We start from the raw sequence: 13454 nt of genomic DNA, 5'->3' as shown, positions 1-13454 counted from the left end.
TCATATCCATGAAGGAACGCACAGGCCCCTACATGCTAGGCAACAGCACCCTGACTGCCATTAGGTAATGGGATAAAAATCCCTCCTGGTGCACGACAATGCCCGGCCTCATGTGGCAAGAGCAGAAATTGATACCATAGACTGGCCTTGAGTTCCAGTCTTGCCTGACCTAAATCCAATAGAACACCTCTGGGAGATGATCTTTCTGTCAGGCCGATAGCATCAGCCTGTGCCTTAGACTGTTCAGTAGCTCAGTGATATCCTGATATCCTGAAATCACCTGTTATCTCATTAGGAGCATCGAGTACCACTTCAAATTGTTCAAATGAAATGTTGGCAAAACGGATTAGCCTGCCACATCCTTCTTTCACGTTGATTATGGAGGGTGTCTTTGAATTAAGTTCTCTGTCATTTTCATTTGCATCAAACAATGTGGCATCCTTTCATTCCTAACACATTACCCAGTCCATATCTGTATTGATATCCGGCAAGACTTTTCCCCCACTGAGCTCTGATGTGTTTTCAAAGTGTTCCTTTATTTTTTTGGAGCAGTGCATCTTTAGCCAAGACTCATCATTTAAGCCTCCTACTACTTACGTCATGCAATGCAGGTACTGTGCTGAGAAGCAGATTAGCATTTAGCTTGCATGGCAACTGGCTGCAATTTAATCACAGAGCAAGAATAAACAGCTTGGCAAAAGGGAGCTAGAAAAGCGTGGAGTATCCAGATCTGGGGCCATGTCAAAGATTTCAGTCTGGTTCTTAAAGTCACATCAAAGATGTAGAAATTGACTTGCTGTTCAACTGACCAGCCAAAGTCATGCAGCAATGTTGCTGATTTCATGCAAATGTGGTTTTGAAACTCTTTTGAAGGTAAGTGTATTTGCTAAGCGTATGCAGGCAAACTGCTTTTGCATTTTCACTCTAAAGAGTGAAAAGGTACCAAACCTACCTGCTCTGGTGAACTGGTTGCTACTGACCAAAAAAAAAAATACAAACAAAAACTTTGAGTGAAGGTTTGTGATAATGTAGCGTAGCTCAAACTTTTTTTTTTAAATGTCATCTGACATTTTAAAAAAAAGTTTAAAAAAAAACTGATTAGCTTGAGTGTCTTAAATCTTTAAGACACTCAAGCTAATCAGTCAAAAACTGTTTTGACATCATAAACACTGAATACCTTCAGACTTTGCTTACTGCTTATTAGCTGTTGAAATGTAAATTCTTACCAATACTGCAAGAAAAGTAACAATTGCTTCCCCAATCACAGCATTTTGGTAACACTTTATATGAACAACACACGTATTCAGCATTAGTACGGTATTAGTTAATACTTTATTCATTAATTATAAAGCTATATGCACCTTATTTATTCTCCTTGTCATCCATCATCATCTGTCGGTCAGAAATTCACAAGAATTGTTACTTTTCTTGCAGTATTGGTAAGAATTTACAGCATTTCAACACCTAATAGGTCTTCATACAAATTATGTTCAAGGTCACATAATCACAAGAATTCCCCTTATCCAGAACAAGATTCTTCTTATTACCCTTCAAAAATAAGGCAATTGTTTTATGTGAAAAGCCTCAATTTCATCAACATCCAACCTTTGTTTAAGTAAATGCTTAGCGACATATATACAGGTCCATGTTTGATGTTGTGAAAAGATCATAAACAGCACACACCACATTTCCAGGTCTCAAGATGACAAAAGTAAAGATTTAGAAAAAAAGCAAAATATCTCCTTCTTCCACCCAGCACAGCTTTTGCTGCTTCAAAGTACCAATATGTATGGCTGCCAGGTGCCTCATTACTTTCTGGTGGTATCCAAACACTAATCTGCACAGGTTTAGGGTGGTGGAATTTTGTCCGATTGTTTTTTGCGCCCTGTCCTCTGTGCCTGGAAAACTCTGTACTCTGCTCCAGCAAAGCTAAACAGTAATTTGGTTTCTGTCTGGCTTTGGCTAAGATGTTGCAAAGTTTCTCCTTCCCTTGGTGGCTGCCAAGCATGTCCTGAATAATAACAGGAGAGGATGAGGCTCTTCTCTCAGGCAGGTTTATCTCCCCTTTGCTCTCTTTTTGATGGCTTGCGGGCTGGGCTTTTAACAGGGAATGAGCGCTCAGTCAAAGCACTTTAATCCATGTCCTCTACAAACAAATGTCACAAGAGGGATGTGTTTCTCAAAATCTGGCTTCCTAATCACATGCAAGAAGATCATAAATCAGAGTTTTTAATGTTACTTTAGAGTTTTAATTTGCAAACGTGAGATTCCCGTTTATCCCACCGTCTCGGCATTTTTCACCACGACACTGATAAATTAATACCACACTTCAAACAGGAGCAAGTGGGTGTAATTTGTTACACAGCTTGATCTTTTTCACATTTTCGGCATTCAATAAAGTGCAAAAAACATTTTCTCTCTGCTGCACTGCATAAATGCAATCCATCAGATATATTTGTTGCTTTGACAGCACATTGAGTTCAGACACTTTAAAGTGTGCCAAATAAAATACAGCTGTGGAGTATTCACATCTTAATATCTCAAGTATCTAACTGCTGCACCGCAAATTCTGCAACAGAGGGCAAGTTGATGTCTTTCTGAGAAAGACGGTGGGTTTTTTCGCCCCAGATAGAGACTATAAACACTGCATAATATTCTGTACAAACAAGTCGCACTAGGTCCATATAATGATTTATTCAAAAGTAGCAAATCAAATGTCATAAGCCACCACTTCTGTTCAACAATGGTTGTTCATAGAAGAAACCAAAGAGTCACTCCACAAACACACGGCACCTCATAGGAGAGCCACCTCAAAAGGAAAAGGCTGAATCTGCACTCAGAGGACAAAGGGCCGATTTTGGACCGAGAAGACAAAAGGTTGGAAAAATAAGTAAATGAGGCCATCTGCATCTACTGAGAACAGCCATTGTTGAACACAGACGGTGACCAGAGGTGGGACACTTCATTACCGTACTTAGAATTTTAAGCTGTCTGTAGTTTACTCCAATATTTATTTTTCTGATGACTTTTTTTCTCCGTACATTTTTACACAAATATCAATGTCACTGAGAACATGCAAACTGCACGCAGAAAGACAAACATCAGCAAACACACAAACTGTTTGTGTGCAGTTTGTTTCACAGTGTGTCTGACGGTCCAACTGCTGCATTTCACAGGAAGAGAAACGAGTGAGCAACTTTATTTAGAGATGGAGAAAGTTTAAGACAGACAGGACAGCAGAGGAGAGGAAAAAGTTGTATTTAAAGGTAAGCGCTCAGATATTGGATGTGTTTTGATAAATTAAAATAAAATAAAATAGTTTTATACTGTGTAGCATCCTGCAAGCAACAGTTTAGTGCACAAATTTGAATTTAACCTAGTGATAATTAAATTCATTTACTGAATTCCACCTATATATCAATTATATATGATCTAGTATAAAGACAGCATAAATAGAATACTGTTAGTTAGGGATGGGTACCGGTGTCCGGTGCCATGATGGCACCGGTTCTGACATAAACGGTAGTAACCAGACCGAAAAGCAGCGCATATTTCGGTGCTTTATTTCGGTGCTTTTTTTTTTCCTGAGCTGTGATACACTTCTAGCCAATCATTTTACGTTTCCCAGGATAGTAGGCGGGGCCAGGTACGTACGTTCTGTTAGAGCAGAGCTACAGATTAAAAATGTCCAAGGCGAAGCGGTCAAAAGTCTGGCTGTACTTCACAGCAAAATATGCAAACTCAGCAGCAACAAGTGCTTTAAGCTGATACTGTGATACTGTCAAAGGAGGTAACACCAAGAATCCGATTAAACAGCTGGCGACGCATAGCATTTTTTTAAAAGCCGAGAAATGCGCCGTATTTGATAGCTTGCTGCGAGACCTCATACCGTGCACGTCGGGTCCAGTTATCGGACCCGGAGCAACATCCCCCAAAAACCCGAAGAATAGAGTCCTGGCCCCTAGCCCTGCCAGTGTAGCAGAAATGATGACAGATGATGATGGCAGCAGCAGCCGTTCTTCTCTGCGTGAGTCGCTTAATGTTGTTCGAGTGTAATTTACGTTGAGTAGAGTAAACATGATCATAGCTACATGCGGCTGTCCTCTTGTTTGATGGCAGATGCTCCCTTCACCCTGGACAAAAAGGCTAAAATGACCAAAGAAAAAGTGGGAAACAGCTGAACATGAGAGGTTTTTGGACAAAGTTTGTGTTTTTTCCATTGTTTAAGCACTGCTTCCAGCCAAGAGTGATACCATATATGCCCCATAGCTGCAGAAAAGGCTAACATTGTTATATTTTTACAAAAAAAAAAAAAAAAACAGCTGAACATGAGAGGTTTTTGGACAGTTTGTGTTCTCCATTCTTTAAGCACCGGTTCGAGCACCGTTTAAGCACCGGCACCATTTCAAAAGTACCGATTTGGCACCGGTATCGGATAAAACCTAAACGATACCCATCCCTACTGTTAGTGATACAAATCAGTCAAGATACCTCAATTATTGTGGTCCCAGACACATAAAATAAATAGACTAAATCAACTAAACATGCACTGGTAATTAGCTATTAATATTGCAAGACTCACCTGGTATAATCTCTTCCGGTGTTCCAAACGCCTCCACAGGTCTCTCTGGTGTTGGTAGGGGTTGTGGTGGGTCAATGGGCTCCTGATAAATTGGCTTATTGACAGGAGGATTTGGCAGAACAGTGTAGCCCATTCCACCAGGACAGATTTCTTTGAACTTAGCTGCATGACAACACATGACATGAGTAGTTAACTCTATATCTGTATTCTTAGAATGAATACAAAAGCACCAGAATAAAAACTCAAATAAAATCCACCATTTACCAAGTAGAGGGTACTTTGAACACATCTCTGGTGAAGAGAAAAAAGCATTTTATGCTCTACCTTCACACAACTTTCCATTTTTGCTCCTTCAAATCTATATTAAGTAAATGTCCTAGTCTTATCAAGATAACTTCCACCCTTCTCTTGTATAACAATATAAAAAGAGAAATGGAATGAGATATTACAAAAAGAGGAAAAAGTGATATTTAACTAACTAAGAATAACTAAATACTATTAAGCAGTCAGTTCCCACGATGAGATAACAGAGAACCCACCGTAAAAACTGTGGACTTTTCTTTTTCACTGAATAAAACACCTTAAAATTAGTAGAAAAAACAATTTAGAAATAGAAATGCATGACAGATTTTGATTGGAGTTACACACTCAGTAATGTTTCAGAAATGAGGAAAATCCCAGGCTGGGACATGTCCATATCCAGCCGATGTATTTTAGAATCCTAACTATTTTTTAAAACAGCAGTCCATCTAATATGAGTTGTATGTGTTGAAAAGAAAGGTTGAGCCTGTTTTGCGGCATCACAGGCTTCAGATTCAAGTCAGATTTGAATCCCAGCTTAAGATGTGCAGAAATTTCAGTTCCAACTTCGATTAAGTTTGATCACATGTGTGATCCTTGTACAAGGAAAGACGTTTTTACATAAACATCTTCACAGTTCATTTTTCAATCTAATGTTTCTCTTCATCTTAATTAGTAAAACACATGTGTAGCGCCTGCATAATGATATTATTTCTTAGTGTTGGTATCAGAATCCATTTGTACAACACTGCAGAGTGACGTATCACATGAATGAATAACCCTGACTCTTCTAACAGCGGACCTTGCAGCATGCAATTAAAACCGCCAGCAACGTGGCAAGACGTGTAACACGTGAAAGACACAGAGCAGCAATTTCTAGTTATTTTGTGAGCTTTGTATGACAAAATATCTGTTTTTTTCTGTAACTCGTGTTTGTTGCTTAGTTGAATATTCAAGATATAACCAGGAAAACACGCAGGACCATCACAAGGACGTCATTCTACCTGTGTAGCCTTGTTTAAATAAAGGATGTATTTGGAATGTTTCCGCATTTTGTTTGTTTCTTTTTTTGGTAAATTTACATAAAGTAAAGGTGGTCGAATGAATGAAGACAGACTTGTTTGTTACGCATGCTTTTAGACAATAGCGTGACGCTTTTCATAATTCTCAGTACAGATACATAATAGATAATCTTGAGTCATCGTCACAAAACATGAGAATTGAAAGCAACCTGAGACAGCTGTCGGATTAGTGCTATATAAACAAACTGAAATGAAAAATGAGATGTGGGTGCCTTCAACAACATAAGGGAATGCAACTACCTAGAAATACCAACCATCACTTTGTAATTAAATTCCACGAACATACTGAGATGTGTCGAAACAAAGACAAACAGGCAGGTGACATAAAACAAATTACTGCAAAAGGTTTTTCTATTCTAATCTAAAAGCAGCTATTCAGCCAAGCTGTGAAACCCATGCAGACAGAGAGTGGCAGGATAACAGACTGGGACATAAGTTCAAGCTCATCCCAAAGGACGGAGCTTTAGAGTTTGCTGATTTGCAAGGCGTAAAAGTAAATTATAAGACGGCTGAATAGTGTTTTTCATCGTGTTTCCTCCATAGAAGTCACAACAGAAGGTTTGGGGCCTTATTGGGACAGGACAACTATCTGACATTTCTCGGGACCTTACCTGTTCCTGGAGGGGGGCATTTGTCACAACGAGGGCCCCAGGCTTTGCCCACACTGCAGCAGCAAAGCTGTTTGCTCAGCTGGGCAGACACTGGGTGCAAACATTGCCTCCCCGAGCTGACCAAACGGAAGCAAGCCCCCTTCTCCTCTTGGATGGGTGTTTTGGCTGAAGAGGAGCACAGAAGGAGGGCAAAGAGGAGGGAGGAGGCGCAGGAAGTGGCACACCAAAGTGCAGGAGACCCAAACATGGAGGAAAGAGAGGATAAAGAGTAAAGAAGTCCCCTTCACCAGAGCAACCTCCCCCCCCCCGTCACAAACGCAGTCTAAATATATGTCTAAAACAAAACCAGAGTACATTAAAGAGAGTACATGTTTTACAACAAGAGGCTCGGCAACCACATTTTGGTACTGGTACAAATAGCTATACACACATTAAACACCAGAAAGCAAAGACCACATGATGAAGGAAAAACTTGGGGGAAAAAATGAACATTTTCATGCCAGTGCTTCATGCACTACCAAAGTGCTGGCTGAGATGAAGGCATGCAGAGAGTTTGGCTTGGTTTAAATGTTTTAGGGCAAAAATTAAACTCCACAAATAAATGCTGGAAACAGTTCTGACTGGAAAAGAGACAAACTAACGACCCCCACGGGGAACCCAGGCTGATTTCCTTTTTGCCAGAAACATTACCTGAAGTAAATCATTTCACTTAAGGGTTAAATACTTGACCTATTTTCCCAACAAATACCTTGATTAAAAACATCAGGAATGACTGAAGTAAAAGTCAGAATCAGGTTTGCACAGTTCATTCTCAAAGCTAGAAAAAGGTTTGTTTGATTTTAATATTTTTAATGCTACTTTTGATGCCATTTGAAAATTTGCACAAACCTTTAAATGACATGTATCATAGTAACATTTAACAAATAGTTTGAAGAATATGTGAGGTTGAGACTACTCGTGCCTGTGTGTGGAAATATCAAGCTGAAGTCATTTAGAAAGATGAATTCTAAGGTTTTATCTATCAGGACATAATAAACCTAATCTTCTCCTGAGCAGCTCTTAATACAGGTGAATACAAACTACATATTACACCATGTTCTTCATCAAAACTAAGCCAAAATGCTTCAAGCACAAGTGCACTATTACAACTTCAAGATGCGTCCAGGTGCTGCTAATCAAATGCACTCGACTGGCCATCAGCAAATCAGAGCACCTCTACAGAGAACACGTACGCTCCGTTTACCATGATGAGGTTAAAAAAACAACAAAGCCCTTCAGACAGGAACTGTGTCTAGGCGAAGTGTTCAGGAAAATTTCAACATTTAAAGTTCCCCGGAGCAAAATAAAATCAATTCGAATGAAATGGAAGAAGTCTGAAACCACTAAGATTCTTGCTACAGTAGGCCATCTGACCGAAATGACTTAATAGGCAAGGAGGGCCTTGGCCAGGACGGTAACTAGGAAATCAACAGCCACTGTGGGCTTTGTCTACAGAAATATTACGACCTGCCAGAATGAAAACTAACCCTGCTGCACTGCGCCGGTCTTGCCTTTATGGCAGAGTGAGCAAACGGAGCCCCTCCTCAGCAAAACGCAGATGTCACCCAAAATGCTCAAAGGGCTGTGAGAGCGTGAGAAAAATCTTTCTGTGGTTTGAGGAGACAGAAATTGGGCTATTTTGTCTAAATGGTCTGAACAGTGTTTGCCAAGAAATAGCGTGCTTGGTTCAGCATCTATTCATCATGAATATATTAGTGTGTATTCAGGATTTAGATAACAGAAGTCACAAAGCCCCGGACAACTGAGAATCTCACAGTTTAGGATACCGTATGCTTCAAACATATTGCCCACCTGTCCCCCTTACACTAAAGCAATGTAAGAATAAGTGTGAAGAAAAAGATACAGCATGAAAAACATGTAAATCATTGGGGTACTCTTTCAGTGGAGTGTAGGTTTGAGGAGCCCTCTGCTGTGCCTTTCAATCAATGAGTAGCAGTAACGAATGGACACGTGACTTTCATTAGCCACAGGAGGAAAAAAGGCACAGTCCCATGCACCAACCTATCTATCCTGGGGCTGTCAAAAAATTGATTGATTGTCAGATATTAACCGATACTGAAAGTTAATATCGATGCATCAGTATCATCATCAGTGTCATCTTTGCCTCCTCCAGTTCACACACAACTTCAGGTCCTCCCCTCACTACCAGCCTAAGTAGCTCACATTCACAATGCTAAACAACACTGTAGGAGGAATTTCAAGAGAGGTCTGTAAAGCTCCCATTTCACAATACTTAAATACTACAGTAGTAGTTACCATAAATATTAACCCGGCCCCATTTAACGATTAGCAGTTACCCAATAGCCAAATTAGCTGTCTGTTATCATCAACATAGCGGATGTAGTTAAAGATGAATAATTAATGAATCAATAATAAAGCTGAATGGGTTGCAAATGAAATATTTAGTCATGGCAGAGCGCATTACAGACACATGGAGAACTGGGTGGGTTACTGATTGCGTAGCGCGGCGGGGGAAACGTAGCTGAGTTGAGCAGAGAGTCCGGAGTGTGGAGAACTAATCCGAGCACATAAACAGCACATTTTGGAGCAGAGCAGCCAAATCAGATGGGTGTCAGGGCTGAAGAGCAGAGCTGAGGATGTACAAGCTACAGACTGAGGCAGAGCAGTGTGAATAGGTGATGAGAAAGAAAGGCTGCAGGCAGATGTGGACAACATGATAAAGTTGAACTTTTCTACCTCTACAATCGTTTATTAAAATGTCCTTCTTATCTTGTGAAAGCCAGTTGTGAGGTCAGTTGTAAAAAGCAGGCAGTAACTAGTTCAATATTTCATGGTGAGTTATTTTAGCATACCTAATACCGCACAAAACACACTGTTAATTTTTCCGCAATGTGTTTCCTCCACAAGAATCAAATAATTCTGATGTCTTTGTTTATTAGTAAGATCTAAAATACATTGAAATTATCTAAATAATTTATTAAATGAATAGAACTTATAAACTTGATATTAAATACTTATTTTGTTAAATCTAACTATATTTGGAAAAACTGGTGGAAAATACTCAATAATTGAATGTTATCAGTTATCAAGTATTTTCCTAAGTATCTGTATTGAGTTGGATAGTCTAGTTTTGTTTTCATGCTAATTTATATTACACTGCAAAAGAAAGGCAATACATGCTCATGGCATGTTTTAAAATAATAACTTTAATAATTGTGCTCAAGAAATTGCCCAACTGGCTACAATTCCCAGCATTTACCGACCCGTAATGAGATATTTCGGTTTTGGCTGTGTGTAACTCTCAGTACATGCTTTATATAACTTGAATACCATGCTTGCATGAAGATCTGAATGAAAATCTTCATGCAAGCATGGTATTCAAGTTATCTGAAGATCTGAATGTGCAAATCTGCATATCTAAGACCAGCATGCAAATGTAATGCAAGAATCTTTTGCTCAGTCTGACGCAGCTCCATTAGATCTTCTCTGTCTAGAATTATTGAACGAGCAACTGTGATGAAAAACTGATTGGAGGACTTACGTATGCACATGATGAACGTGGGGTCAGGGACATATCCAGGTTTACATGTGCACCTGTAGCTGCCCAGAGTGTTCACACAGTTTCCATTTGGACACACACCCTGTAGCTGGCACTCATCTAGATCTGTGAATTATTGAAGAGTTGACAGTTAATGAAAAGGTTTTTCAAACAATTTCTTCACCTTGCAGAACTAAACCCCCCCAAAAAACACAATTAACCACACTTGTTATACCTGAATTCATATACTTCCATTAGTGCATCAAGTACTATTCATTATTACTTTTCTAGTACATGAGTTTAGAATTGCAGTGCCTAAAAAATCTGCTGCTGTTAGTCAGCTGGCATTGATGAAACTATCAGTGCTGTTTGGTGGTCCTGGCTTTTAAGGCGAGAAGGGCACAGTACACATATACACATTGTGAAAACACGTTTGGACAGTATGAATAGCAAGGGTAAGTCTGGAGGTCTGCACAGCTTTGGTAACTATTGGTGGTTCAGTGGTTAGTATTTTCCACCCTCAGCATGCCTTCAGGTTCCAGGTTCAAATCCTGGCTGGGGCCTTGCTGTGTCCCCGCAGGAGTTTCTGCTTGCTACCCAAGCTTCCTCCCACAGCCCATGTCTGTATTGGCCACGAATGGTGAGGTTTGAATGCATGGTTAAAACGTGACCTCTAAAAAAGTGAGTACATTACAACTAAAATGTCAAATGTTGTAGAACTGTGTTCTTTCCTATGCAGCTCACTGTTAAAACTTTCCTTTTTGCTAAAGCATATAGTTAGGGCTGGACCAGGTGACCCTGAATCCTCCCTTAGTTATGCTGCAATAGACGTAGGCTGCCGGGGATTCCCATGATGCATTGAGTTTTTCCTTTCCAGTCACCTTTCTCACTCACTATGTGTTAACAGACCTCTCTGCATTGAATCTGTTATTGTTATTAACCTCTGTCTCTCTTCCACAGCATGTCTTTTATCCTGTCTTCCTTCTCTCACCCCAACCGGTCGCAGCAGATGGCCCCTCCCCTCCCTGAGCCTGGTTCTGCCGGAGGTTTCTTCCTGTTAAAAGGGAGTTTTTCCTTCCCACTGTTGCCAAAGTGCTGCTCATAGGGGGTCATATGATTGTTGGGTTTTTCTCTGTATCTATGAAGCGCCTTGAGGCGACTTATGTTGTGATTTGGCGCTATATAAATAAAATTGAATTGAATTGAATTGAATTAATGCTTTAATTTCCAAGTGTGTGAGTGATTATGGTCAGTGACACCAGTGTTGGTCAAGTTACTAGTAATTAGTAACTTGCATTTTTCGATGACTTCTCCAAGAAAGTAATCCCATTACTTTACTGATTACTTATTTTCAAAAGTAAGATCTGAAGTTTAATTTTGTACTGCAGAAAGAAATTTTCTTCCCATGCAGAGTGTACAGCGGACACAAATGCTTTTGTCACTTTTTACGGACTCAAACTAAACGATGCATAATCGTACTCTCTCCCACGCTCCATATTATCCACTGTTGATCTGCACACGTCTGTTGCTGCCATGGACGTCGCATGCGCTTACGTCATTGTCATGAGACACGGTTTAGTAATGCAGTAACGCAGCGTGCTTACGGGAAAGTGACAGTAATGTAATTACTTTTTTTGCAATAGTAACTCCTTACTTTACTCTTGAAAAAGTAATTGGATTACAGTAACGCATCAACACGTTTTCCAGTTTAATGGTGAAAAGGAGCTCAGCTGTTTCAGGTAGCATGTTTTGACAGCCTTCTCGGTTGATCTTTTTACTCCTGAGGTCCTTCATGCTCCGACTAAAACAACCTTTATGCAACAACAACCTTTTATGGAAAAGGAACGGAAACATTTGCGAGTCAGCTGTTACTGATGCTAAATCTCTGTCAACTGTAATTATTTTTAAACAGGAAATCCAGATGAACTCAACTGCCACCACTACACGGGACTATTATTGAAAAACTACTATGCTTCTTGCAAACATAAAAACCACATCATTACTACTAGATCAATCGTTTTTAGAAAGTCTTACCAGTGCGTGGTATCTGCAATGTACTGCAGTAGTCTGTGGTTGTGAAGAGAGGGCTCAGCATGAAGGGAACACTGTTAATTTAGCATAGGTAGCATAGAGGCTAAGAGCTGTACGTAGTGACTAGACCCATAAGCAGTGGTATTTAGCCAGGATGACTCCTGGTTGTCTCTTTTGGTATCCCCACATGACCAGACATATAAAATGGGTGGATGGTTCAGACTGTTTGTTCTTCAGCATTCGAAGCAGATGCTTGTGAATGTGTTTGTGTCTTTATTTTATATTTTGTGCAGTACCACACTTTGAATGTCATGGAAAAAAATGACTTCCTCTCCATGTTCTGAGCAGCCAAGCAGAACAGTCTGCTGGAAAAGGTCACGCTCCTCTTTTGTGGGTTCTTGTAAAAGAGTTGGTGCCACCAAACACTGGCCCACTTCCACTTTGCAGTTAGTGGTTTCTAGACTGTCATCAGTCAGGAAACACCCTGAACAATCAATGATTAAATTTAGCCTCAGATTAACACCACCCCTACACAGCTGTAACCTAATTTAAAGTGCATGCTGCATGTGTGTCTGCGATTCTGCTTAGCCCCAGTTTAGAGTCACTGACTCGTGGTTTTTGTGGATATCATTTCAGTAGGTTCTTTTTAACTTAGACACTGGTGGGAAGTTGCTTTGGAAGGGCCAGTTTCTTAATTTGAATATAACATAGAGATAATACTTCTCAGCTCTATTCACACTTTTTGATGCAAACTCAATCGCAGAGTTTTAGAGTATCTTTAACACTTGTCACTTACATAAACTGCTTTAAATATTTTTACAACATTTAAAAATGCTGTTCCTGCCTAGTTGTAACCACATATAGGAGGCTTCCTGTCTAAAATAAAAGTTCCCATCAAGAGGCACAGAAGGGTAAGGAGAGGCATAACTCACAAGTTTGTGGCAATTTGTGGTATTTGGTCTTAAGCATCGGTCATACTGAAATGTTGATGTTTTTAAAAGTAGTACTGCAATCGTTTTCACAGTACACCGAGAGGCGTAATGTTAGTACATTTTGTGACACCACACCCGACAGTTAAAACAGAGAAACTTAGAGAAACATAATAGTCAGGTGATCACGTTAAATAATTACACCATAAGGATGGTTTGTTTTTCTGTTACTTAAAAGAGGTAGCAGTTTATTTGCTACCTGCAATTTATTGACATTTACTTTAATTTGTTTAATTGTTTACAAAAGGTTTGAGGTGTGAAATAAACTGCACTGGAGTTAGAAAACAAAACAAGGGTGTG

At 39.8% G+C, this 13454-nt stretch overlaps 1 protein-coding gene across 6 annotated transcripts in view; it reads right to left on the bottom strand.

Moving 5' to 3' along the window:
• Positions 1–13454, bottom strand: part of ltbp1 (latent transforming growth factor beta binding protein 1) — a 134913-nt gene that overhangs the window by 39670 nt on the left and 81789 nt on the right. For 3 of the 6 annotated variants that reach the window (XM_082558110.1, XM_082558107.1, XM_082558108.1), the window contains exons 10-13: positions 10138–10260; positions 6576–6740; positions 4583–4744; positions 953–975 (exon numbers count right to left, since the gene is read on the bottom strand). In XM_082558110.1, coding sequence (XP_082414236.1) covers positions 953–975; positions 4583–4744; positions 6576–6740; positions 10138–10260 — 473 coding nt within the window. The remainder of the gene's footprint in view (positions 1–952; positions 976–4582; positions 4745–6575; positions 6741–10137; positions 10261–13454) is intronic. The other 3 variants (XM_082558109.1, XM_082558112.1, XM_082558111.1) reach the window with 3 other exon arrangements.

The sequence above is a fragment of the Aulonocara stuartgranti genome, assembly GCF_965226115.1.
Source record: "Aulonocara stuartgranti genome assembly, chromosome: 13".
Lineage (NCBI taxonomy): Eukaryota > Metazoa > Chordata > Actinopteri > Cichliformes > Cichlidae > Aulonocara > Aulonocara stuartgranti.
This window is presented reverse-complemented; position numbering and strand designations above follow the sequence as displayed.